This window comes from Podarcis filfolensis (genome assembly GCF_964270895.1).
Source record: "Podarcis filfolensis genome assembly, chromosome: 11".
NCBI classification, from domain to species: domain Eukaryota; kingdom Metazoa; phylum Chordata; class Lepidosauria; order Squamata; family Lacertidae; genus Podarcis; species Podarcis filfolensis.
Genome location: NC_139613.1, coordinates 22216410 through 22244092, shown reverse-complemented (window position 1 = coordinate 22244092; position 27683 = coordinate 22216410). Strand labels below are relative to the sequence as shown.

General features: G+C 40.6%; 1 protein-coding gene across 2 annotated transcripts; it reads left to right on the top strand.

Moving 5' to 3' along the window:
* The first annotated feature begins 803 nt into the window (after positions 1 to 803).
* Positions 804 to 27683, top strand: DHX29 (DExH-box helicase 29). 2 transcript variants are annotated; one of them, XM_083576013.1, is made up of 27 exons: positions 804 to 1180; positions 2325 to 2398; positions 2704 to 2817; positions 4079 to 4208; positions 4945 to 5084; positions 5706 to 5828; positions 6448 to 6574; positions 7055 to 7213; positions 8560 to 8725; positions 9860 to 9983; positions 10305 to 10907; positions 11611 to 11754; positions 11875 to 12051; positions 12521 to 12661; positions 14250 to 14394; positions 15404 to 15524; positions 16294 to 16378; positions 17084 to 17172; positions 18889 to 19017; positions 19549 to 19624; positions 19960 to 20184; positions 20909 to 21045; positions 21988 to 22081; positions 23136 to 23423; positions 24316 to 24447; positions 24853 to 24949; positions 26705 to 27683. In XM_083576013.1, the coding sequence occupies exons 1-27, from the start codon at positions 979 to 981 to the stop codon at positions 26758 to 26760; spliced, it is 4098 nt and encodes a 1365-aa protein (XP_083432139.1). In that variant the 5' UTR covers positions 804 to 978; the 3' UTR covers positions 26761 to 27683. The 2 variants fall into 2 exon arrangements, with proteins under 2 accessions (XP_083432139.1, XP_083432140.1); XM_083576014.1 differs by lacking the exons at positions 804 to 1180; positions 2325 to 2398 and having other exon boundaries at positions 2766 to 2817; positions 8560 to 8721.

Genomic DNA, 27683 nt, shown 5'->3' with positions numbered 1-27683 from the left:
TTAAGTGAAGGGTTGCTGAGAATTACAGCTCTATGAGGAGCAAACAACAGTACGCAGATACTTTTGAGCGAAAGAACGGGCTTCGAATATATTGTATGGTGTTGTTGCTCAGCCTTATTCATTTTCCTTGCACTTCTCTGTTAACATCACAACCACCTTTAAATCCAGTGGGGATAGGATCACAACTACTTTAGAATGTCTCCGTTTATTTCTACGAGCAGCTCTCCCATTCCGCCTCGTGGGACATTTAAAAATATTACAGTATTTCCATAGCTGTCAACCTTCCCTTTTTTTGCGGGAAATTCCCTTATTCCAGCGCCGTTTCCCACTGCTTCCCGCTGCTATCCCGGATTGTTAGATATCCCGTAGACTGTCCCCGGGACAGGTGAGGCTGCTGATCCCTTATTTTCAAGGCTGCTGATCTCTTATTTTCAAGGCTGCTGGTCCCTTATTTTCAAGGCTGCTGATCCCTTATTTTCAAATCTGAAAGTTGACAGCTATGAATATTTCTTCTTTTTATGTCAAAGTTAACGTCCACCTTTCTTCCCCAAAGGGATCCTGGTACGGCTCCCAATAAGAACCACGTTACAAGAACTGCGACACGTTGCACAAAACAGTTAAAAACCATCTGAGAACCAGAGAACCACTTTTCAACGACTCTTCACTTTTTATATCTCTGCGAGCGTAGAGGCAGAAAAGCGTTGTTGGTGTTTTGTTTTTTTAAGCGGAAGAGGAGCTGGGAGGTGGGGAAGAGAGCAACCGGAAGTTCTCTTAGAAAACGGCAGGAAGTAGCGTTCGCCTTTGGGCGGAAGTGCCCGTCAACACAAGTCAAAAGCTTAGGACGTGCCCGTAGCTGCCTGCGGCCCAATCAGAGCGGCTGTCCCTGCGGGAGGCTTGCCGAGCCCGGATGCCAGCGGAGCCGGCGCGAGGTCTTTGTGCGGGTTCCGCGGCGGAGAGGGGCGCGCGCGGGCGTCGGGCATGGGCGGCAAGAACAAAAAGCACAAGGGCGGCAGCGGCGCCGCGGGGGCTGGGGCGGTCCATCCTGCCGCCGTAGCCGCAGCCCGGGCCAAAGCGGTGGGCGCCGGCGCGACCGAGTCCGGAGCCGCCGGCGAAGCTGCCGGCAAAAGAACCTCGGCGCCCCGCCCGAGCCCCGCTGGCAAGGACCCGCGCCTGAAGCAAGGTACCGCCGGGGGGACAGCCTTCAGAGGGTGCAGGGATCTCCGCACGCACGCCTACTCGGAAGCCAGCCCCACCGGCCTCCATAGGACTTACTCCCGCGTTGCGTGTCGTGTAGGAATCCAGTGGGCATCCATTAAGCTTCCCCTCTGCTAGTTTAAGGCAGAAATCCGACAGGTGAAGCGCTTTCCGTTGCTGCCTCCCCAGGCTGCAAGGAAGGTTGGGACGAGCCGCGATGGCTACTGTTCTCCCTCCACTGCCTCTGAAGGCTGGTTGCTGGGAGTCACAAATGGGGAGATTGCTGTGGGGCTTGAGTTCCGCCTGAGGGCTTCCCCAAGGAGCTTGTAGGGGGAGCTGCCACTGAAAAGTGCTCAGAAACTTCATCAGGGCGCAAAGAACAGGAGTTGGGGGTTGACCCAGGCTGGTCCTAGGGAGCAGGTGGCTCCCTTCTTAACAACAGCACCACTAGCTACGGGTCTGACTCCAGGCGCAGTTCACAGTGCCTATACAGCACCGAGGTCCGTGCTATCTGAAATACCACATTCCCACATACAAACCTGCCCACGTTTTGAGATCTTTAGGGAAGTTCCTTTTCTCTGTCCCACCACCCACATAAGCAGGGTAGGGTAATGGAAGATGGCCTTCTTGGTAGATGCTCCCAGATTCTGGCTCCCTCCCTGTTATCCTTCCACCAGCAGGTGAAGACCTTCCTATTCCAACAGGCTTTGGGGAACTGACTGCTTTTAGTAAAAGGGTTGGTGCTTTGCTGTTTTTATTATAATTATCTGTATGTTTTTAATCATATATATTAGTTTTACTTATATTAATGTTTTCTAATGATTCGTGGAAAAGCTGGAGTATAAAGAAATATATAATAATTATAATAATTAATTACCCGTGTAAGCTTTCCATATGTTTAAGCTTCATGTATGCTAGACTATTCATGTGTTGTTGGCATGATGTCAGTGATATATCTGCCCATGCCATTGCTTGCTTGCGCTCTAACTCCAGCATGGTCTAGTATGTGTAAAAGGCGTACACTGATAATAAACAAGTATTCCAGTTATTTATATCAGGAAAGCAGTGTTTTGACTGTCAGTTTTGCCTCTGTATGATATTACTCAAATAATTTTTGTTTGGCTACACAGGTCCAAAAACCTACAGCTTTGGTTCATCATCTGACTCTGGTGCTTCCGCAAATGCAGATAAATCTATTCTTAAGGTAAGGGCATCTGTTAGGAGGGAAAGACACATGTTTTGTTATGTTAGACTAATCTGAAGTGAAAGTATTGTACATAAGTAATATTGAGCATTCCTTCACCTTTAAAGCATCACATGCTATTAAGTAATTTCCTTACATAGATGCATATTTAGTGCATCAATCTTTTCATGTGGTAATCTGAACAATTCATGCCTCGGTGTATATTCTGTTTCAATGGGCTTGCATTTGTGCTTGGCTATTAATGCACTTGCAGCTAACAGTTTGCAAGAACTTGTTCTGGTTGTTACTATTTTTTGCCTTCACAGGTAGTGATTAACAGTAACTTGGAAAAAAGAATTATTGGTGTAATCAATGAGCATAAGAAACAAAGTGGTGAACAGGGAATGATTTCTAGAAGACTTACAGCAAAGAAATTACAGGTGAATTATGAGAAACAAATATAGTAACAAATGTTTGGGAACGGGGGAGTCACTGAAAAGGTTTAATCTTAATTCAAGTTAGTTTGATTTTTATAATTTCATGTGTGTGTGTTTTTTAAAAAAAATATTGACATTGATAGTGAAGACTTATTTGTTGTATTCTGCTTTGTTGACTAGTCTACTGTTCATCAGCAAACAGGGAAGAAAGGAAACCAGCCTTAGCCATTGCCCTATCTAGTTCAGTATTCTGTACATTAACTGGCAGCAGTTCTCCAGGTTTTAGGTAGACATTCCCCCCCCCCCCCAGCCCTACCTGGAGATGCTGAGCATGGAACCTGGCACTTCCTACATGCACTGAGCTATGGCTTTATTTTGAAAGATATATAAAAGAACGTATTGTGGTTGAACTCAAGTTTCTTTCTCAAGCATACATTGCCAAACCATTTCCTTACTGTACCAACCTTAACCATGTTCAATGCAAACTAAGATTCTAAATCAGTTCTTGAAATCAGAATTTGAAGCTGGCTAGCAGGCCTTGCTTGAGAAGGGAACACAGTTAATGTTAACCATAGTTTCTCAGTGTTGGCATTGCCCTTAAGTCTGGTATGGGTAATTTGTGGTTGAGGGAAGATGGGTGGGGGAAGGAGTACATGGTCTCACAGTTCACTCCAATCGCTATGCCATAATTAAAACTTTGGGTAGCGTTTCCGTACATCTGGAATTTCCCAGACATAGCTAGAATACGGCAGTTGGAAACAGTTTCTGGGTGGAAATAGCTGAAACATCCAGAAAAATCATGACACATGGCAACAGAAGTCTAGATTTTGGAGAACTTCCTTAAAAATAGACCCAAAACTTCAAAGCTCAACAGCTTTGGGCAAAACTAAAAAAAAAGAGCTCAACAAACCCCGCCCCCCCGCAAAAAAACTTTTGTGTCCCGATTTTTACTTTTTGAAATATGGCAAGCCTAGCGTTGGGTCCCTCTGTAACATATCAATACCGGCTGACTACCACTTTGAAATGTTAACTTAATAGTATATTATACAAAACTTTTGGGACTGATCCCAAGGAACTCTTGACACATGTAGCTTCCAGTGAGTATGGATTCCTCATGCCCTACGCATTGGGAACAGTTCTACACTTCCAATGGGATAAAACAACTATGTAATAACAGTAAATGGAGATTGCTTTTTCAAGTGTTTCCAAGATAAAAAGTCTGGGGCAAGTAACCTCTGATTCCTTAACATACTGTTCTTTATAGGATGTATACATGGCTTTGCAAGGATTTTCTTTTAAGACTGAAGATATTGAAGAAGCTATGAAAAATACTATTTTGTATGGTGGTGATCTGCATTCTGCACTAGACTGGCTGTGCTTAAACCTTTCTGATGGTAAATATAAAGGAAAAATCTGGCTTTGAAGTTTAAGAGTGCTGCTTGAAACTGAAATTGACCTTTTCCTGTCTTTATGTATTACTCCTTTTACAATTAGTTAAAGTTATAGAAGCTTGCATTCATGCTAGTAATTTACAATTTGCTTACTACTTGGAACTACTATGTGGAGTTACCGTACTTTACTGCAGGCTTCCTCAACCTCGGCCCTCCAGATGTTTTGAGACTAGACTACAATTCCCATCATCCCTGACCACTGGTCCTGCTAGCTAGGGATCATGGGAGTTGTAGGCCTAAAACATCTGGAGGGCCGAGGTTGAGAAATCCTGCTTTACTGGGTTGCACAGAGTTTAACTGCTAAATAAAAAATCAAGTGGATGTTACACATATTAGAACAGGCAGTTTCAAGATTCAGACAACATATATTTGCCCTCATTAAGTTGAAATAGTTAACCTTTGTACCTACGCCCTATATTTTCATGAGATGAGCAGGAGGAGAATAGTGAATATATATTTGAACTAAGTGCACTTACTTTGGGAGCAAACAATTAGTGTTGAAATTATTATTGGAGTAGAACTCAATGAAAATAATTAATGGGAGGGTTTAAACTCCTTTCTCTGTACTGGAGCATAGCAGTAGTTGCCCAATCATGGGGGGAAAAAGTGATTGTGATTGTATGCACATGTAAAGAACATGTGCATAAGCATTATTTAAATTTCAACTTTTCTTTTAAAGATGCATTGCCTGAAGGTTTCAGTCAGCAGTTTGGGGAAGAACAACAGAAAACTAGAGCAAAATTCCATTCTCCTTTGCCTCGAAGTGAAACTCCCCAGGTACCAAACAATAAAAAGAAGGAAGACGACAATGAAAAAAAGGTACTTTGTTGGATATGGAGAAACCGTATGAAGGGTTTTTTGAAGCCTTAAAAAATACAAAATTAATGAGTAAGGAAACTACTTGTCAATTTTCATTTTTTATTGTATGGTTGATTTTTTTGCCCTATATAGTAGTGTGAGAATATTTTAAAATAATATATGGGAAAAATTATCTTGCAGGAATTAAATCAAGAGGTTCCCTTACAACTAATAAAATATTTTAGGTTTTATTATTACTTGTTGATATCTCATATTTTCCTAGGCCATGTTCCTGTTTACAGTTTAATTTAATAAACCCTTAGGCTAGCAATCCTAAACTCACTAATAAATAATCCCCGTTTGACACTGTGGAACTTCATTCTAATTAAATATGCAAAGGATTGCACCGCTTCACTCTAATCTATGGTCTGTTTTCGCTGACTGAAGTGGTAGAAACAGGTGTATCAGTATCACGTGATCTGTAAAGAAAACATCTCTCCATTCATGGATAGATTGGGAATAAAAAAATGTAGGACTATCTCTTTATAGACAGCACCTGTCTCGTATCGAGAACGGCTAATTATAGAGAGTGAACAATTCATGTATAGCCTCCTTATCAAATTATTTTTACACTATCCAAAGGTAAACACAGGAAAACACAAGGATATCAGCATGAAGGAATGGATCTTGCAGTATGCAGACCAACAGAGTGACGAGGAGAACAGCGAATCTGTGAAAAATTCGGAGCAAGAAAAATTTGATCCGGTAAGTTTATAAGCCATTTTATATAGATCTTTGTTCGCTGAAAAGCATGGGCAGTTTCAAATTTAACAGGCACCATGTTAGGTTAAATACTTCTTGATTTCAATGCAACCTTACATAATCAGAGGACTAAGAAAACTGAAAATGCTTTTCATAGTTCTAGAACTCTACTGTGAGTGCTTAAGAGCAACTTTCTTGAGTTGATGCAGTACAATATGCTTACCATCTTTCACTCTTTGTAAGTTAAAAGAGCTCTAAAAGGAAAGTCGCTTCTCAGCTGATGTTGTGGAGATGAGCAGAAATTAAAGATCAGAGTGAGATTGTCACGAAGAGACTCTGATCTTAGTGTGCTGTGGAGGGGGGTGGAGATTGTAAATGCTTTTGTAAGCCTTCTCCCTCTTCCCATTTGAGATTGGAGGGGAAGTCATTTTGACAGGTGAGCATCCCCACCCAGCTGTCAATCATGTCTTGTTATAATGACACCATGGGTAGACCACCTGTTAGATTTAGCCCTATGAGGCCAGTCTGGCTCATGGAGCCAAAACTGTCCCCCACTCCTGTTGTAGACTGTGTGCCATTTAATCTGCACTTGCATAATAACTAAGTAGCTCATCTGGAACAGAATGAAAGATATTTACACTTGGCTGGGAAACTTGTGGAAGCAAAAGAACAAGCAAGTTCTTCCAAGCAAGACAAAAACAAGCAAGGACAGAAGGTGGCGCAAGAGAAAATAAGGCGCATTCAACAAGGTAAGAGCACTCAAAATTCATTTATCTGTAGCACGTTGGGAAAAATACACTATTGGTACTGAATGTGGAGAAGCATGTTTATTGTTGGTGCTATACAAACATGATTGACTTTTTTATTTCCATTATGAGATTGATCAAGTTGTGTGTGCAAAAGCGCAATTGCTCCCATTCCACTTGGTACAAAGGAAAGCTAAATAAGTTCCCTCATACTTGCAGGTTCAGAATCCAGAGCCTGGCCTTTCTGTGTTACACAAAGGCACATAGGGAAGTTTTAAGAATGTGACTGGCAAGACCCGTGTCTCATGCCCACTTGGCACTTCTCAAACATTACTAACACACATAAGAATGAGAATTTTCTGATCTTCAACCCAAAAAGATATTCCCCCAAGCCATTTAAAGATATGCAATCCACTCCCTTCTCTTTATCCTTCCCACTATGGTAGCCAAGGTCTTACCTAACTTACATTTCCTTCTTGGCAGAAATGGCAGGACTGGAAGAACACCCCGTGTTTAATCCTGCAATAAAAGTTACAAACCAACCAAGTGACAAGAAAAAGGTTCCTGTGCCTCTTGAAATGGGTGGTGCATTGAATTTGCGCATGCTTGAAAAGCCTCAAGCTCCTCCTGAGGAACAAAAAGGTATGGAGCAGTTTATTTAAAACAATATAAAACCTTTGTCAATAATTATCTAGAATAAATTACCATCCTTGTGTAGAAATGCAAGGAAGAGAATGCCTAAAATGGTATGATGTGATTTTCTTAGGTAACAGGTTTTCGGACAGGAGTCTACAACATCTGCAAGACTTGTCATTTAGTCTGACGTAGGTTTACTACCTTGAGCAGATCTGGGAAACTTTTAGGCCTCGAGATTTTGCTGAACTGCAACTCTTTTCAAAACCATGGCCAGGGTTGATAGAACTTGTAGTTCGGCGGCATCTGAAGTGCTCAAAGGATTACCAGACCTGATCTTGAGTGTGTAGTAAGATTCTGAAGCACTTTCTCTAGTGGCTTAGTCTCAAAACACATCATTGCTTTGCCTTTTCATATGCTCCTGAAAGACAAACAACATGGGACTCAAACAACTGCACCTTTCTTGGGAAGGCATGTTGCATATGGTTTCACATTATAATAATCCATGTGAATTCACACATTCAAGTAAAGCAAAAGCCAATATGGTTAGGTAATAGCTCCACGTGGTTAGACAAGTCCTGACCTCTTTGGGAAGGGAGGAACTAGAATAAGAGTTTGGATTTGATATCCCACTTTATCACTACCCTAAGGAGTCTCAAAGTGACTAACAATCTCCTTTCCCTTCCTCCCCCACAACAAACACTTTGTGAGGTGAGTGAGGCTGAGAGACTTCAGAGAAGTGTGACTAGCCCAAGGTCACCCAGCAGCTGCATATGGAGGAGCAGGGACGCGAACCTCGTTCACCAGATTACGAGTCTACCACTCTTAACCACTACACCACACTGGCTTTCCCACACAAGACCCTAAATACACGCTAGTCACTAGCTTTAATTTAACTGATTGCCCTGGTTTTTCATAAATGTGATATAGGACAGGATTCTACAATTTATATTCATCTGGATTCTTGCACAATGTGGCATCCTGGTGTTAATAGGATTATTAAGAAGTGGTGCTGGAGGTAATCACTGTGTTTGGTGTTCAGAATTAACTGTGCATTGTCCCGCAAGTACAAGCTTTCTCCACACCCTTTCCTTTGGGCTAAGGGAGATCCTTCTATATGCATGTGTTTAGAGGCTTAGCAGGGGGCTGTATAGAAATCGTACCACAGTAAGAGCTGTGTGGAGACTGAATTAGTGGTCAGGATTGAACAGGTAACACAAGAATCAATCAATTCTGTGCAGTATAAATCAATGCTGACTCGCATAGTTCTGTGTTTAAATCATTCATCCTTTACTTCCTTTACTTCTGGTAATGTTGTCATGCAAAATAATGAATGGTTTATTGATTGATGTTAGTGAAAAAGAAAGAACCTCAGGATGTGAGGAATTTTGATTATACGGCTCGAAGCTGGACTGGGAAATCTCCCAAACAGTTTTTGATTGACTGGTGCAGAAAACATTATCCCAAGTGCCCAAACCCATCTTTTGAAAAAGTTCCAGCAGGAAGATATTGGAAATGTAGGTATGTACTGATGTTAACTTTCCTTTTGACATTGCTTGATAATTTTTAATTCCTTTCCCATTAATTTTAGTATCGTTATGAATGGATACTTAATGACTTGCTATATATCTACTGAATGCATTTAAAATGCCCATCTTTAAAACAGATGGACTTAACACTGGTCTCATTCATACAATAAGTATTTGGAAAAGGCTTTTTTCCAGTTGGAAAAACTGAGGCAGAGACAAAACTGTTTGCCTGAGGCTATAGTGAATCCATAGTGTGGAACAAAGTCTTTGCATATGCTTTTTTTTTTTTTACAAAGGTGATCCTGAGCAGCATTTCACAGTCCCTAGCAAATAGCACAGAATGCTTCTGTTAGTGTTCCAAGTACTATGTTCATTCCACCCTCCCTTCAGTTTCAATTTTAATTCCTATCCATCCTCAGCCAGTCAGCATTTGGTACAGATTAAGTAGTTTGATGGAGGTGTTTTCTCTCTCTTAAGTATGGGCTGGATTAACACATATATGCCCTCTCACAGTTGCATGAAATTCTGCTGATGGAGGCAGGTGAAGAGGCAAACAGTGTACCATTCTAAACATCACCACCTTCAGCCATCAGCATAGGATTTTATTAGGAAGGAGTTGCTAAGTGGAAACCCCGCCCCCCCATTATTATTTTTTAAATGAGGATGTTTGTTGAAACACAATAGAACAAACACATGACTATGTGGAGTATAAAGTGGGATGAGGGGTAACTGTGGTACCTCGGTTTTCAAACGTAATCCATTCCGGAAGTCTGTTCGAGTTCCATAACGTTTGAAAACCGAAAACTGAAGGCGGAAGCTTCAAAACGGAAGCCTCAATATGGAAAACTCAAAATGGAAGCCACGTTTCCTGTTTGACTTCCAAGGCATGTTTGAAAATCGAGGCATTTACTTCTAGGTTTTCAGTGTTCAAGTTCCAAAACGTTTGACTATGGAGACGTTCAAAAACTGAGGTACCACTGTACCTCTGTGGTATCACTTACAATCCCAAATGTGTAGAAGGGTTAACTTTTCGAATCTTGCAGTTGAAAGCCATCCTTTATTCAAAGCAGATATGATTGCTGCATGACTTATAATGAATTTATACACTTTGATTTAACTTCTTAAGGGTGAGAGTTATCAAGTCGGCTGATGAAACAATGACAGCAATTCCAACAATCCTTACGGAGGACAGCATGCAGGCTCAACATCTGGCTGCTACATTAGCACTTTACCAGTTAACCAAAGGACAGGTGAGGTTTTGTATATGATTGAACTCTGAAAACTGTTCCTAGTGCGGACAACATTTAAAATCATTCAGTTGTATTTATTATTATTTACTAGATTTATATCCTGCCCTTCCTCCCAAAAGAACCCAGGGAAGTACACCTTACAGGAGTTGGTTCATACTTGCCAATTCACCATTTGGTAGCTCATGTATATGAACAATGTAACCTTTGGAGGCTGGTGGATCAGTAAACATGCACACTGTAAACGTCCTGTTACCAGGTCCAGAGCATATTTTCCCTAGTTAAAGTTTTTTTTGTTTTGTTTTGTTTTTGTCTCTTCCACAGTCAGTCCATCAGTTACTTCCTCCCACATACAGGGAGGTTTGGCTAGAATGGAGTGACACTGAAAAGAAAAAGGAAGAAGAAAACAAGATGGAAACCAACAAACCCCGTGACCAGTTCATTGCTAAACTGCTAAACAAGCTGAAACAGCAACAGCCCCAGCAGCCCCTGGAAAGCAAGCCCCAAATATTGGAAGATGCAGAAGACTCTTGGGAGAACTTGGTTTCTGAAGAGGACTTTGGTGGTCTCTCTCTCGACAGCCCAGTTACAGATGACCTGGAACCTGCTAGGACCCTCTTTAAGAAACTGCAGAATACTCCTAGATACCAGAGGCTTTTAAAGGAGAGGGAGCAGTTACCTGTGTTCAGGTACCGACATGCCCTCATAGAGACTCTTAAAAAGCACCGAGTTGTGGTTGTGGCTGGCGAAACAGGCAGTGGCAAAAGTACCCAAGTTCCACATTTTTTGTTGGAGGATTTGCTGCATAACGAACGAAATCTGAATAAGTGCAATATTGTTTGCACCCAGCCCCGAAGGATCTCAGCAGTGAGTTTGGCAACCAGAGTATGTGAAGAGCTGGGCTGCGAAAGTGGACCTGGAGGAAGAGTAAGTTGCCTGCGGGAGGGTGGCCGTGTGCTCTGACTCAGGCCTTTTCAAATTATCAGTTTATAATGGGACCTCTTATCACAGGGATTTCAAGTAGAGCACCTCCTTGCTGTGGATTTCACTTGAGGCATCTCTCCTAATGACTGGCCTACTGCTATACAGTGGTACCTCGGGTTAAGTACTTAATTCGTTCCAGAGGTCCGTTCTTAACCTGAAACTGTTCTTAACCTGAAGCACCACTTTAGCTAATGGGGCCTCCTGCTGCCACCGGGCCGCCAGAGCCCGATTTCTGTTCTTATCCTGAAGCAAAGTTCTTAACCTGAAGCACTATTTCTGGGTTAGCGGAGTCTGTAACCTGAAGCGTATGTAACCCGAGGTACCACTGTACTGTTCATATTCTGGTATTCTTTTGCAAAAATGATTAGTACTGCAGAGAGACTAGCTGGGAGTCTGCACAGTAAACCAAAAACCAAACCCTACTGAAAAACCATCTTGCATTGGCTATTTACTGTTTAAGGAGACTAAGCCCAAGAGTGCTGTGTTTTTGTCAGATAGGTAGACTATATAAAGCAATCGTTTTAAAACTAGATCCATACAATTTTTTCCAGGAGTAAGACTTTTGATTCAAAATCCAGCTCATAATGAGTTACTACAGGCTTACCCTTTGTATACTAATCTGTTTTTTTTTTCTTTTTAAATTAAGAATTCCATGTGTGGCTATCAAATCCGTATGGAATCCCGAACAGGCGAGGCCACTAGATTGCTTTACTGTACAACAGGAGTTCTTCTTCGAAAGCTGCAAGAAGATGTTCTTCTTTCTAACGTGTCTCATGTTATAGTAGATGAGGTTAGCAACACTTTCACAGTTACCTGCAGAAGACTGGAACAGTGCAAAGCAACATGTTTTATAGAAAGCCCTTGCTTTTGTCTCATTCATTAACTCGCTTTCCATTCTGTTTTTTTCAAGGTCCACGAAAGAAGTGTTCAATCAGATTTCTTGCTAATTATCCTAAGAGAGATCTTGCACAAGCGTTCAGACCTGCATCTAATTTTGATGAGTGCCACGGTGGACAGTGAGAAATTCTCCAGCTATTTCACTCACTGTCCCATACTAAGAATTTCAGGAAGAAGTTATCCTGTAGAGGTAAATATACAATTGCACTCATATCTTGGGTGTGCTATTAAAATCCAATTTTGCCTATTGTTGCAACAAGAGGCTATAATCCTGAGTCCTTATTTGAAAAGACACTTTAAGAAATCTTCTTAGGAAGCCATGTGTCCATATTTCTTTTATTCCTTCAGTGAAATGCCATATAACGTTTTAAACTTATACCTGAACCAAGTAATGTATTTTTGATTTATTTTTGCTTAAACCCATGTTTTGAGGGGAGAAAATGTTTAACATGAGCTGCTCTTGTATAGTTTCACAGCACAACATGACAGAGGAGCCTTGTGCGAAAGTTTAAATTATCCATTTTTCAGATCAGCCTTTATAGGTACCTATTTGAACAACAACAAAAAAAGTTGATCCCTTCCTTTCATAATACTCAAACCCCTGCTGAAGTTTGTTTAAAGTAACGTTCAAAGCATAATTCATTTTTTCACGACTTTAGGTTTTCCATGTTGAAGATGTGATAGAGGAAACTGGTTTTATCCTTGAGAAAGATTCTGAATACTGTCAGAAATTTTTGGAAGAAGAGGAGGAAATAACAATAAATGTTACTAGCAAAGGAGGAGGAGTTACAAAATACCAGGTGAGACATTTTCTCCGCAGGGGATTCAATTTCCTTTCATGAACAGTATTTCAACATCGTACTGAAAACCCAGTGCAGAACAGTTAGAAAGTGGATTCTGAACATGCATTTTAAGAACCCCAAAATGTGCTTCTCTGAACTTGTTACGTAGAGGATGAGAGTGTACGATAACCATGCTACTGATACACTTGCATCCCATATTCTTTTAAAAGGGAAACATACATGAGTTTGCCCCCTATTTATCTTCATGAGGATCCTGTGTGGCAGGTTATTTGAGGGATAGTAATTGGCCCAAAGTCACCCAGTGAGATTCACGACTCATCAGGGATCTGAATCCAGGTTTCAGCAGTTCAAGTCCAAAATTCTATCAGTTGTTCAACACTGGCTCACTGGCTCCCTTACTAAACCCTTATAATAAAGTGTCTTTTGGGACCACTAATGGTTTCAGTCACATTGTATCTGTGGAATGGCCTGTTGGTCCTTCACCCACTGTGTAAGCCAAGGCAGATCAGAAGAGTTAAACCATGGGTAGGCAAACTAAGGCCCGGGGGCCGGATCCAGCCCAGTCGCCTTCTAAATCCGGCCCGCAGACGGTCCGGGAATCAGTATGTTTTTACATGAGTAGAATGTGTCCTTTCATTTAAAATGCGTCTCTAGGTTATTTGTGGGTCCTGCCTGGTGTTTTTACATGAGCAGAATGTTTGCTTTTATTTAAAAAGCATCTCTGGGTTATTTGTGGGGCATAGGAATTCATTCATATTTTTTTTCAAAACATAGTCCGGCCTCCCCCACAAGGTCTGAGGGACAGTGGACCAGCCCCCTGCTGAAAAAGCTTGCTGACCCCTGAATATCAAAGTAATTTGGAGGTTGTGCATTTTGACTTACCACAAATGTTTTTAACCAGAAGTATCATACCTGGCATGGCTCGGGAATTCTAAGAAACCAAAAAAATTAGTGCAGTTTTGAAAGATTCAGTCTGCCATTGTGATTCAACATGGCATCCAACTGTATCCAAACATAGACCAAAACCTCCCTGATCTTAGGAATCATTGTGCAAAATTGGTTGCATTATCCTAAGCATCCAATTGCATAGATAACAGACAAGCCACTTTCCAAAATATAGCATAGATTAAATAATGTCTTTGAACAGTGTCATTTGACCTCAGTTTCTAGCTGAAGTATTTGTTTTATGTAGTACAGTCATACCTCGGGTTAAATATGCTTCAGGTTTAGCATTTTCAGGTTACGCTCCACGGCGACCCAGAAGTAACGGAACGCGTTACTTCCAGGTTTCGCCGCATGCGCAGACACTCAAAATAATGTCACGCACATGCGCGGAAGTGGCGAAACGCGACCCACGCAGTCGCGTGTTACGTTCTACTCAGGATGCGAACGGGGCTCCAAAACAGTACCACTGTAATCATAGTTAATATAGCATTAATTATGCTGCTTTTTCATTACTATGTTTATGATTTTGCCATCCATGTTGCAGTATTATAAAACAAGCTATAAACAAATACCCATTTTGTTAACCCATTTCAGAACTTGTATTTCCAGTGTTCTTTCTCACCCCCCTTCCCTTTCTTAGGAACATGTTCCAGTTCAGTCTTCACCAGGTATTGATTTAGGACCTTACTACCAAAAATTTAGCAGTCGAACCCGTCAAGCCATTTTTTATATGAATCCCTACAAGATAAACTTTGACCTCATCTTGGAGTTGCTTGCATTCCTAGGTATGTGTTTTTGGAATTCTTTTTAAAGCTGTTAGAAAGTTACAGACCAAAATGTTTTGTTTAATGCCATATATTAAGGCTGCTATCCTTTATACATGTCCTTGTGGGACATTTTTGAGGGCGGGGAGAGACTAAGGAGTAAACCTTACACAAATCTGGAGGTCTTGTTCTCTGGGCATCCCAGGACCTCCATACTACCGTACTTAAGAAGGGTCACTTAGGTGCTGCTAACGCAGCAAAAATGGCAGTTACAAGTTAGTGATGTCTGCAGCCACAGCAGGCGCTGCGATTCTCAGGTTTGACTTCACTCCCTGAGGCGCATTCCATTGTCTCTTGAGACAGAATCCTATATATCAGCATTCGCGAACCTCACACCCGTTGGTCAAATGCAGTACTCTAGATGTCTCTGGACCTTGGTCACACTTCCTCACTGTCCCTGCAGCAAGCTCTCCTTGAAGATGCTTGCCTGTCATAATGCCTTTTTTGCCTGGATGTAAGGAGTGTGTGTGGGTGTGTGCAAACCTTGGCTTTGCAATGCAGGAACACAGCTTGCTGTGCAAAGGGAACAGCCACATCCATCCCTCCACTTACTTAGAGATAAAACTGCTTAGAGGTTCTTGTAAACTGTCCTGACAATTTAGCAGTATGCAAATTCTCTTAAATAAAAAGGAATGTTTGCCTCTGACCACACTCACCATTGCCATGTGGCCCCCAGGATAAAAACAAGGACCTCCTACCCCTGCTGTAAACTCATCTGGACATAAGTCTCATTAAACTCCATGTGACTTCTGAGTTAACATACAGAAGATTGTTCTGTGTATGAATGGCCACCCTGGGCTCCTTTGGTGGGGAAGGGTGGGGTATAAATTTAATAAATAAAATAAATACGATGTTAAATTGTTTGCTTTCCTTAATGGTAGAACAGTGGGTGTCTAGCAATGGAGTATTGGCTTTTTTAAAAAACCACAAATCTGAATGTGAATTGTTTTCTGTTTTGTTTCCTCTATAGACAGAACTCCCCAGTTCAAAAATGTAGAAGGAGCTGTCTTGATTTTTCTGCCAGGCCTTGCTCATATCCAACAGTTGCATGACCTCATTTCAACTGACAGAAGGTTTAATCTAAGGGAGAGGTAAACTAATTATTCTTGGGAAAACACTGATCAGTTCGCAAGGGAAATAGGTGCTGTGTGTATGTTTGTAATTTTAAATAGATTATGGAAAGGCTAAACGAATTTGCTAGCTGAAAATATGAGCCTCACTTGTTTAATGGAGAAATTAAAGTCAGGACCCAGAATTCCCCTCTCCAGAGAAGCCCCCTTTGGTATCATTTATTTGATGGACAAAAATATTCATGTTTCTGCAACACTTTTAAGGAACTGCTAATGTAACCATTGTTCACCTCTGGTGTGGGGAACCCTTGGCCATCCAGATTGAGCTGCAGCTGTTGAACTACAACTCCCATCATCCCTGGCCGTTGCCCTTGCTTGCTAGGGCTTACAGGAGCTGTGGTTCAGCGATATCTGGAGGGCCAAACGTTCCCACCACCTGCTGCAGACCGTGCTGGATGAGTCGGGGAAATGATTCGTAAGTTAGCTTTGTGTGTTGGAGGAAGGTTGAAGGTCCTGAAAGAAATATAAGCCTGAAAATACGGTAAGCTGTATGTGCATGGGATTTTGCCTTCCCAAACTTTTAAGAAGCCATCACTTGGAGGGGGGCAGCAATCAAGCCGTGTTTTCTAAAATGCAGCCATGTGAGCCTTTCTTGAGTCTTAATGCTAAAATGGGTCCACATATGAACCAGCATAATGACCACTGTTTACTTTTTATGTGCATGCATGCAGTCTTAGGAATAAACACAATGGGTCATTCAGTGTTGTTGTTTTTTACACAATCCTTTCAGGCACCAGTTAATAGCACTGCATTCTGTTCTGTCCACCCAAGACCAAGCAGCTGCCTTCACGTTGCCCCCGTTTGGTGTTAGAAAGGTATGGTTTATACAACTCTCTACACTCTGGTGATGTCTGTCTCATATTGCGTTCCAGTTTGATGTTTCCTCCCGCCTTTATCGGCGTAACAGACTGCCTTCACTTCACATCTTTTGAAACATGATTGATGCTGCCAAACTGTACATATGCTGCCCGCATCCCTTTTATGCTATAGAATCGTGTCTGCCTGTGCACAATGTGTGGGTAATAAGCAAGATCACTTTCTCAAAGGTGGCAATCTTTTGCACCTTTATTTGGAACCAAGTCCCTCTTAGCAAACTGGAGCTTGGTTCTGAATAAATATGCATACACTTTGATGGCAATTGGCATCCATAACTTTTCAGAAGTAAGGGATGATAGTTGCTGGGCAAAGTAATGTTTCTCTAGGAAAGTGGGTGTTCATAGTGCTTTTAGTAAAGTCTTCAGAAATGAATAAACTGCATTGCTGAGAATGTAGAAGATCTATATTGATTCATGATGAAATACAGAGTGGCTTTACCTAGATTCTAGAGCATGATGGTTTGCTGGTCCCTAGACCCTAGTTTGAAAGCATCATAATAAATCCATCAGCTGTTGTGCTGACAAAACAGTCATGTGAAATATTAACATTCCATCCAACATATAAAAAGCAGGACATGTAACAATGGAAAACTTTGGCAGCACACTAACAATGAAACACGTAACAATTTTTTGTTTCTTTTGCAGATTGTTTTGGCCACGAATATTGCTGAAACAGGTATTACTATACCTGATGTTGTTTTTGTAATTGACGCTGGAAGGACAAAGGAAAATAGGTAATACTCAGTGTTGACAATTGGTATTGAAGTGCTTTTGTAATGTGAGCGCAGTGCTCAAAACTCCCATTGTTCTAGGCACATTTTGCGACAGGGAATTTCATTAGCGTGAGCAGTTTCTGAGCTCTGGGTGCAGTACTGCGTCTAAGATTTCAGATTAAAACTACAGAGTGGAAGGAAAGGAGGAACTTTTTCTGCCTACCCACTTCCAGCTACTCTTTGAAGACTAGAGAAGAGACCCTCTTAAGAATATTGGGGGGGGGGTGGGCAGGGGAACGACTAGACCATTTGAAAAATGAACATAATATTTTAGCTGCAGTTTATTCATTTTCAGCTTTGTATTCTTGTTATAAAAAAGTGTGCCTAGCCATTCCATTGTTGCACCCATAACCTAGGTTAAAGGTGCCATTTAGCTCCTAGCTTTCATATCTCAATTTCTAATACTATGTGAGCAAGTAGTATAAAGTGCCAGTTAACCTAAGAAACTCTTAATTCCTCGAGAGGCAACACAAGAACGGGCCTTTTCTGCAGTGGCTCTCCATTTGTGGAATGCTCTCCCCAGAAAGACTCACTTGGTGCCTTTGTTGCATATCTTTAGGCACCAAGCAAAAGCATTCCTCTTCTCCAAGGCCTTTGGCTAATTAAATAATGTATGGCCTTTTAAATTTGTGGAGGGTATTGTTTTTATTGCTTGTTATGTTATATATTTCTGCGTTCTTGTATTCTAAAATGCCCTGTGATCCTTAGATGAAGGGCAGTCTAGAAATTTAGTAAATAAATAAATCTGATTAAAAGTGATTGGTAACTTGGAAAATGCACGATTATTTTCGTGGCAAGACTTGATTTCTGTAACCAGAACCATGCAGTAGTATGCTGTGGTTTTTGTTTTGCTGGTTGCATATTCTATGGCATGGCATTGTATGTAAGAAATATGGAGCTCTTTTGCAAGAAAATCAAGATTCTACAACTAGTATGTATAACAGATATTTGCATGTGCTCATTTTTTTTATATATACAATCCCTCAATTCTTTTCAAGTTATTCTCTTTAATACTGAGTATTGTATTTGTATGCTAAGGTTGTAGAAGAAAAAGTTGCAGGATTCTGAACAAGTTGCCATGTTCCTACACTAGAGTCCACAGCCAGTACTTCTGAACCCAATTGCAGCTATAGTGTGAGGTTGTCTAGGACAATCATCAAGTATTTCCGAACTAAGGACCATTTTTAAAATTCTAGTTTGCTACGTTGGACCCATTAAAAATAGATATATTAATACATTTCCTCTCCCTGCTGCCGCCTCCATCCAGCTTGCCTGGTCTCTCTGCTTATCCATCCTATATCATATTGTGTTTCAAATCTTTCCACTTGGGACTCTTCAATTAAAGACCAATGCTCTTCTTATCTTCATTGTTCACAGGAGCAGAAGTTTCTAAGCTACTTTGATTTCTCACAGTAACGTGAGTTTATTTCCCAGAAAATTAAATCACACCATGCATTTTAAAACACCATACTCCGTTTTGAGGTAGATTCTACGAAGTTCAATAGGCATCTGTAATTGCAACTATTTTGATGTGACTCTAGAAATCTTCCACTTAGAATAAAAGGTGAAGCAGACCTTGCAGAATCTGCTTGCAGATCTGCTTGCAGAGAAAGTTCTTAACGTGGCTTTAATGTAGAAGCTTTAACGGAAATTTGTGTTTCATTACCTTTAACCCAGATACCACGAAAGCAGTCAAATGAGCTCATTGGAAGAGACGTTTGTCAGTAAAGCTAGCGCACTACAACGTCAAGGGAGAGCTGGTCGCGTGAGGGATGGATTTTGCTTCCGAATGTACACCAGAGATAGGTAAGGCTGTCTTGGGCTTCAAGATTTAGACGCTAAGCAAGTAGTACCATCTATTTAAAGTGCAGCACTGAGATTGGCTTAGGTTTATTGAATTTATGCATCTTTTCCCACAGCAAAAGTCCTGAAGCTCTTTACAAAGAAAATAAAAAATAATAATAAAAATACTTAAATATATTTAAAGCCTAATGATTGCAAATAATCTGTTATGGTTCTTCACTTGGCTGTTAAATGACTACATGTATTCTGCCCCCAAAATATTTCTCTGCATAGTACTTAAGTGAAAAAGGTCCTTTCACCCACAATGAGTTTTACAATGGACATTGACAGGCATTTGATAGAATTAGCAGAGCCCAAACTAGTCAGATCTTGATTAGAACTAACTTGCCCTATTGTTGTGTTTTCCTATATCCTCACTCAATGAAATGGCCGCCAGCTTAGTTAACACTGTGTTAAGCCTGTGTACATAATCACATGGCAGATTTGGCATTATGAACCACATCTTACTGCATCTCTCCTTTGTGTTTTTTGCAGATTTGAAAGTTTTGCAGACTACTCTGTTCCAGAAATATTGCGGGTGCCCTTGGAAGAACTGTGCCTTCACATCATGGTATGAGCTTTTCTGTTTCAATGATTAATACTTCTGATTTATCGGGAAAGCATAAGAGGCTGGGTTTGATTTCTGAAGGCTGCAGGGGAAAATTGAAAAGTTTATTTATGTCTTAAGCACCTATTTGAGCCGTGCAGGGAGAGGGCAGGAACAGATGTTAAAGTTTAATATTGCCATGCACATGAATGCAAGTACTGTAAAGTAGAATATTTTTGAGTAAATGTGTACTTTGGTGGAAGACATATATCCATAAAGTTATACTTTATTATTATAGAATGCATTATAGGATGCTATTAGATGCATTTATCTCTTCTTTGCTCTTGGGTCATCTACAGAAATGTAATCTTGGATCTCCCGAAGAGTTCCTCTCCAAGGCCTTAGACCCACCTCAGCCTCAAGTAGTTGGCAATGCCATGAACGTTCTGCGGAAGATTGGGGCTTGTGAATTAAGTGAGCCAAAACTGACTCCTTTAGGCCAACATCTTGCAGCATTACCAGTCAATGTAAAGATTGGTAAAATGTTGATATTTGGTGCTATTTTTGGCTGCTTGGAACCAGTGGTAAGTTGACTGCCATTACATTGACTATTTTCTAAACTTTAGACAGTATCCGTGCTTGCAAAATAATTGTTAATATTGAGGACCTGTTATGGTCTTAAGGCATATATCTATCTCTATATCTGCCTGTCTGTACACACCACTTTAGCTGTTTCAGGGCAAACTGGAGTGAAAATTGTAGCAATACCCAAATAGGATGTATTTTTCAATAATATATTTGAAACATTGCTCAATTAAGAGTCTGGTAGGATAAAGAAAATAACTGTCTTCATCATGCCTTACTTAGGAGATTTCAGAAATTTCCAACTTGGCATTTTTTAAAAAACAGAAGGTTGAACGAGATGGATCTGGGCAGCTTTTATGTGCCATTTTCTTTCACTTTCCAAATCTTTCAGAAATCTGTGATCACATATAATGCTAACTCCTTGCTTTCATTTTTCCTGATGAATTATAGCTCAGCTGGTTAGAGTGTGGTGCTGATGGCACCAAGGCTGCAAGCTTGATCCCCATAAGAGACAGCTGCATATTCCTGCATTGCTGGGGGGAGGAGTTGGACTAGATGATCCTCAGGGTCCCTTTGAATTCTTTGAATTGTGTAGTAGAGTTCTGTGGTAGTGTAATCACTTTGGTTATTGTTTTCATGCAAGCTTATTGAAATAGATACTGGTGGGAATAAAGATGTAATTGCTATTGGATTTAATGTATCATATTTTACTATGGTCTGCAGGCCACTCTTGCTGCAGTAATGACAGAAAAATCTCCGTTTACTACACCAATTGGAAGAAAAGATGAAGCAGACCTTGCGAAATCATCTCTGGCTTTGGCAAACTCAGACCACTTAACAATTTACCAGGCATATCTGGGGTAACTCAAGTATTCTTTCCTAAAGCATTTTGATCAAAAGAATGCATTCTGTGATAAACCTTTCGTTATTATTTATTATCCAGACTATACAAGGTGCTTAAAAAGGTAAAGGGGCCCCTGACCATTAGGTCCAGTCATGACCGACTCTGGGGTTGCGGCACTCATCTCGCTTTACTGGCCGAGGGAACCGGCGTACAGCTTCCGGGTCATGTGGCCAGCATGACTAAGCCGCTTCTGGCGAACCAGAGCACCGCACGGAAACGCCGTTTACTTTTCCGCCGGAGCGGTACCTATTTATCTACTTGCACTTTGAAGTGCTTTCGAACTGCTAGGTTGGCAGGAGCAGGGACCGAGCAATGGGAGCTCACCCCGTCGCGGGGATTCGAACCGCTGACCTTCTGATCGGCAAGTCCTAGGCTCTGTGGTTTAACCCACAGCACCACCCGCGTAGTTTACAACGTCCTTAGGGTTAACTTAACTAGTCTGCCCTCCCATTACTGTCATAGTGTTATGCTACACTTTTGAAACTGGGGAAGTACGAAGTATACAGTGTTATGGCAGCCGTATTCTCTGCTCACTGTGTCTTCTGTTTCAGAAGAAACTGCCTTTAGTGCCAACAGAAATGGTCTATGTTGCAAATGCAGCTGCCATAGTGCTAACCTAGGGAAGGGGGTGTTCCAGCCAAGGAACTGCAGCAGTGCTATAATACTACACCCCCACAAAAGAGGGATGGTATCAAGGAAGCACAAACGTTTGCAGAGCTTCAAGAACATTTGGGGAAGGGAAAGGGGGGACCCCAAAAACAGCCTCACGAGGACTAAGGATGCTCCGTTCTGAAGCACTACTTCCCATATTCCTTGACTGTGACTGTTTTGTGTTCTTACATCATGAGTTTTTTATATTATAATATTTAGGAGAGCTGGTTGTTGTTCTTTTGCCTAGATGGAAGAAAGCTCGTCATGAAGGAGGATACCGTGCTGAAATGACTTACTGCAGGAGAAATTTCCTCAACAGAACTTCGCTATTAACTCTGGAGGTACCAGTAGCAATTTTGCCATTTAAAACACCTCAGCCTTATTTAGGGATTTATAAGCAGCTTAAATGAATACACAAGGTGGGGAGAACACCACATGTCCACACACATTATTATTATTATTATTATTATTATTATTAATTATCATTATCATTATCATTATCATTATCATTATCATTATCATTATCATTATCATTATCATTATCATTATTATCATCGTGCCCTTTTCCCTGATAGGACTCGAGGCAGCTTGCAGATGAAAACTAGAACTGCTAAAACCATTGACAAGAAAACCATTAAAAAACAATGAAAAATCAATATAATTAAAACCATATACATATAAAAATATGTTTAAAACATACAAATAATTAAAATCAAAACAGCACAACACCAGCGCTTTCATTAAAAGCAGTCAATTCCCAAAGGCCTGTTGGAACAAGGTCTTCTCCTCCTCTTCACCCTGTGGAACTTAGAGGGTGACAGAGGGGAAAACGCATGTACTCGGGCTGCTCATGTTTCCAGTATTCTAAAATGTTATGGGTGGGGACAGAGCTCATGCACTCATGCCTCTTTCCTACCCATAAATCTTCATTTAAGCCACATGCTCAAGTGGAGTGGGGCCTTAATGTTCTCATCTAGCAGCTAAAACAAGTGTTAACCCTAAACGTCATTGGAAAAAGTGGTGTCTGTTTCCATGCAAATAGTGCAAAATAGATGGGGCTAAACTCCATTGTCTCTTTCTGATTGGTGTGGAACCCCTTTTGCAATCGAGGCTCTAAATTGCTGTCATAATGCGTGATATTTGGGCCCTGAACTTTATAGGCTAATAACTAAACTAATAATAGAAACAGCATGCAGAAATCATAAATCTCATTATCTGTTTATAATATATTTAGAAACTAAAATGCAATGCAATCAAGTTTCTCACCTTTTATGTAAATGTGTTTAGTATCTTCATTAATCAAGTGTAGTTTACCTGATGAACTAAAAGAAAATAGGCTGCTGTTGTTGAATAGTGATTGAATTGTTGAAATGTTGCTATTTGCATCTATTTCAGGATGTTAAAAAAGAGCTAATCAGGGTGGTGCGGGCAGCAGGATTTGCCGCGCCCTCCTGTCACCATGAAGGGACACACGCCCTTTCGCTACAAGAAATGGTCCTCCTTAAAGCTGTGCTGACTGCTGGGCTTTATGACAATGTTGGGAAGATAATGTACACCAAGTCTGTAGATATCACCGAGAAGCTGGCATGCATAACAGAGACTGCTCAGGGTAAAGCCCAAGTGCACCCTTCCTCTGTGAACAGGGACCTGCAAACCTATGGGTGGTTGATATATCAAGAAAAGGTAAGATCAACAACATTCTGCCAAGCAGAGGGAATGGCGCGACAAATCTTGAGTTAGATGTCTTGCAGTGCTAGGAAAACGATATGCTATTTAGGACCAGGATTTCTAGCCTAGGTTTTAGTGGGCATGACCTACAACATCTTAGATCTATGGTACTTTGTAAAACAGTGGTTTCCAAACTATGGTCCACAGACCACTAGAGATCTGCAAGCTTCATTCAGGTGGTCCACAGCATGTCTGCATTAAATATTCGTGTTGATTTTTAAATGTATTTTTATTGCTTATTTTGTATTTTATTGCTTATTTTATTGCAGTGTGAATTTTATGGAATTCAAATTGAATACAGTAAAATACACTATCAGAAGTAAAAGAAGCAATAAAAAACCAATTAAAAAACATACAGCATCCATCATTAAGTGGTCTGCCCATGACTTTCATCAACTTTCACATCATCCGTGGGAGAAAAGGTTTGGGAACTGCCACTGTCAAATTTTCATTGTGACCCATGGCATTTGGCGTACAGTGGTACCTTGGTTTAAGTACTTAATTTGTTCCGGAGGTCTGTTCTTAACCTGAAACTGTTCTTAACCTGAAGCACCACTTTAGATAATGGGGCCTCCTGCTGCCGCCGCGCCACTGGAGCACAATTTCTGTTCTCATCCTGAAGCAAAGTTCTTAACCCGAGGTACTATTTCTGGGTTAGCGGAGTCTGTAACCTGAAGCGTATGCAACCTGAAGCATATGTAACCCAAGGTACCACTGTAATTGTTCAACATGATTTCAAAGGGCAGTATGTAACAATTCCCTGTGGCAGAACAATGATATACTGCTATATCAGAGGCAGCAGTTGAGTCAAGTAACATAATTATTTGTGCTTGTGTTTTTCATGCAGATAAGATATGCCAAGGTGTACTTGAAAGAAACTACTTTGATTTCCCCCTTCCCAATTTTACTTTTCGGTGGAGACATAGAAGTATTGCATCGTGAACGGCTTTTGTCTGTTGATGGCTGGATCCATTTTCAGGTATGTTTAGTTCCCCTTTTATCCACCCAGCTTGGTTGAAGACTTCCAGTTTGTTAAAACACAGTTTCCCATTACGTCTGAACCAGAAAACCAGTTTAAATGTTTCTTGTAAACCTGCTTTACAAATCAGATAAAATCTACCTGATTTTGGATATGGCAGGAAATTGATATAGCAAATCAGTTTTCTCTCAAGCTAGGCATGCAAAAGAAGGAGGGATGGGAAGGTTCCATCACATGTTCTCACTCCAAAAAACCATGGTTGGTTTTGAACAGCAGTTTTATGTCTGACAACATCTGACATAACTTGTATTTTTGTATGTGGGAAATGTGTTTTTAAGATCTGATATGTTATTAACAAACTGTTCCGAAGGGGAAATGTAAGATTGAATATTCCTATTTTTGCAGGCTCCTGTCAAAATCGCAGTGATTTTCAAGCAACTGAGAGCACTCATCGAGTCTGTTTTAAAGCAAAAACTTGAAAACCCTAAAATGTCACTTGAAGGTAATTCCCCAACCCCAGCACAGCCATAAAAATATTGAACTCAGTATATGTAAAATTTGTGGAATAGCAAAACATATGCGTCATTCTCTTAGATTTTATGTATGATGGATGAATATCATATACCACTGGGGGTGGGAAGGTCACTATTTCGCACAGCTTTCTTCAACTGTGAGCACTTTCTTGGTGTAAGCTAGTGTGTTGCAATATTTCAGTTATGTTTGACACAGGAGTCCCCATACATCCATGGAATTCTCCCACACTTAAGGATTCCTACATTTATTTCAATAAAGGAACCTATCTTTCATGCACACAAAGGAATGTGTGCTCAGAAAGGGTCCATCTGTTGAAACAAATATGTTGCAGCCTGTATGCCACAGAGATGCAGCTAAACATTAGTGTGAACTTATTTTTGCATTATTGGGCGCGGGTGGCACTGTGGGTTAAACCACAGAGCCTAGGACTTGCCGATCAGAAGGTCGGCGGTTCGAATCCCTGCCATGGGGTGAGCTCCCATTCCTCGGTCCCAGCTCCTGCCAACCTAGCAGTTTGAAAGCACATCAAAGTGCAAGTAGATAAATAGGTACCGCTCCGGCGGGAAGGTAAACGGTGTTTCCATGCGCTGCTCTGCTTCGCCAGAAGCAGCTTAGTCATGCTGGCCACATGACCTGGAAGCTGTATGCCGGCTCCCTTGGCCAATAAAGCGAGATGAGCGCTACAACCCCAGAGTCGGCCACGACTGGACCTTAATGGTCAGGGGTCCCTTTACCTTTACTATTTTTGCATTTGGTATTGTGTCTTTCGTTGAACATGAGTAGAGTAGTCCTCTGTGGATAAGTTACCAAAATAAAATACAAAACTGATTAAGGTAAACTCTTACTGAAACAAGATAACTATAAACCTTAAAAAAAGAAACCTTCATTACGCAGAATAGTGACTTAGCAGCTCAAATTTCCAGTGTAACAAGCACACGAGTGCCATTTCTGATTTTGCCCTAGTCACAATGAGTTTATTTTAGCATGAGACACACACAATGCATTGTGTGTACATAGCATGGCTTCAGATATCAAGGCCTCTCATCAGTTCACTTTCTTTCATGTTCAACAGCTTAATGTGTCCAAATTCCTTGGCACGCTTTCTAAATTTTATGCATGTCTTTCTTTCTGAGCAAAAACTGAGGGAGATCGGACATCATTGCAAACACTAAATAACCACAACAATAGCTTAACAATCTGAATGCACAAAATTGTTAGCGCTGGTCGCTACAGATGGTTATCTCTCAACTACTTTAGGCAAATACCTCAACATAGGAATCAAGTTGTGAATCAGTGTGTGGTGGGATTTAAAATGCGGCATTTGGTGATTGATGCTAGAAAAATTAAATAGATGAACTCACTGTTAGAAATAAAAACATGATAGCTCTCGGGATTACATTCCAACCTATTCTTTTAAACACAAGAAGGGGCATTTATGGGTTTTTAAACCATAACCTGAGAACTCTATGGTCCATGTCTTTAATTGTGTGCACAGTTCTAATTTGAGAAAACTCAAGCTACCTCAGGTACATTGATATCCCAGATCTGAAGAGGCTGAACTTCACTTCCTTATCATTTCAGCCCTCATGATATTTTGTGCTGCTTTAAGCAGGCAGGGTGCAGCGTGGCAATCTACAATACACATGATTATAATTCTTGATGGGGTTGGGAAATATGGCTGAATTTTCCATTCTTCGGTACTTACTGTCATTCTGTTCCCCAGATGATAAGATTTTGAACATCATCAAAGAACTGATAAAAACAGAAAACACTACCTGAAACAAGAATTTGGCTGCAACTACAGAACCACAATAATTGGAAGAAGAAATTTATACCTAAAGTAAAGAACATGCTAACTGTAAAATAGCATAATACGATCATGTGGAAACTGCTTGGACTTTGCATATATTTTCTATGTCATTCTGTGAAGAATAGGAATGCATTGTAAAAATGACAATAAAATCGGGTGGCCCTTGTTGGAATGTTTTTTAACTGTGGCATCAACATAAATGGTTTCAGTATTAATGTGATATATGTCAAGGAGAAAGTGTGAACTTATCTTGATTATGTTTTCAAGAGCAGAATTTGAATTTATGGAATAGGTTTTAGTTCTCTTTAGGAATATGCAATTGGGGAGCAGGAGACTTTTCTTTGCCAAAGTATATGTGCTACTTAATTATCAATAGGGTTTTTATCTACATCATGGTAATTTGATGCAATACATTTTACAAAATTGCTGTTCTTTGATTATTACTCATGAGGTGAGTTTGAGAGAGCAAATTACAAATCAGTATTTGTAGAAGCCATTAGTTCTGGAGTTCCATTAATCCTTTAGAACCCATTCTCTCTTGCATTGACATCATGTGCCTGAATTGAGTATGTACCAAACCTTGAGAGAAAAAATGTTAAAGGTCTTTTACAAATAAATATTTAGCATTGCACATCAAGAATTTAAAAGTACGTTCTTCAGAAGAAAAGATGTAATAAGGAAAAATAAAATAACCATTACTTTTTAATAAGCCTAAATCTTAGCTCCTGCAGAGTCTTCCTCTTTCTAAGCATCCATTTGCCTTCGTCCATTTACAGAATTTGACTTCTCTCACCACTTTTTAAATGTACTGCAGAAGCTACAAGAAATGTGTTCAGTCCTTAGATACCAGCAATGAATCTATAATCCAGCCAAATAAAATATTTTCCACTCA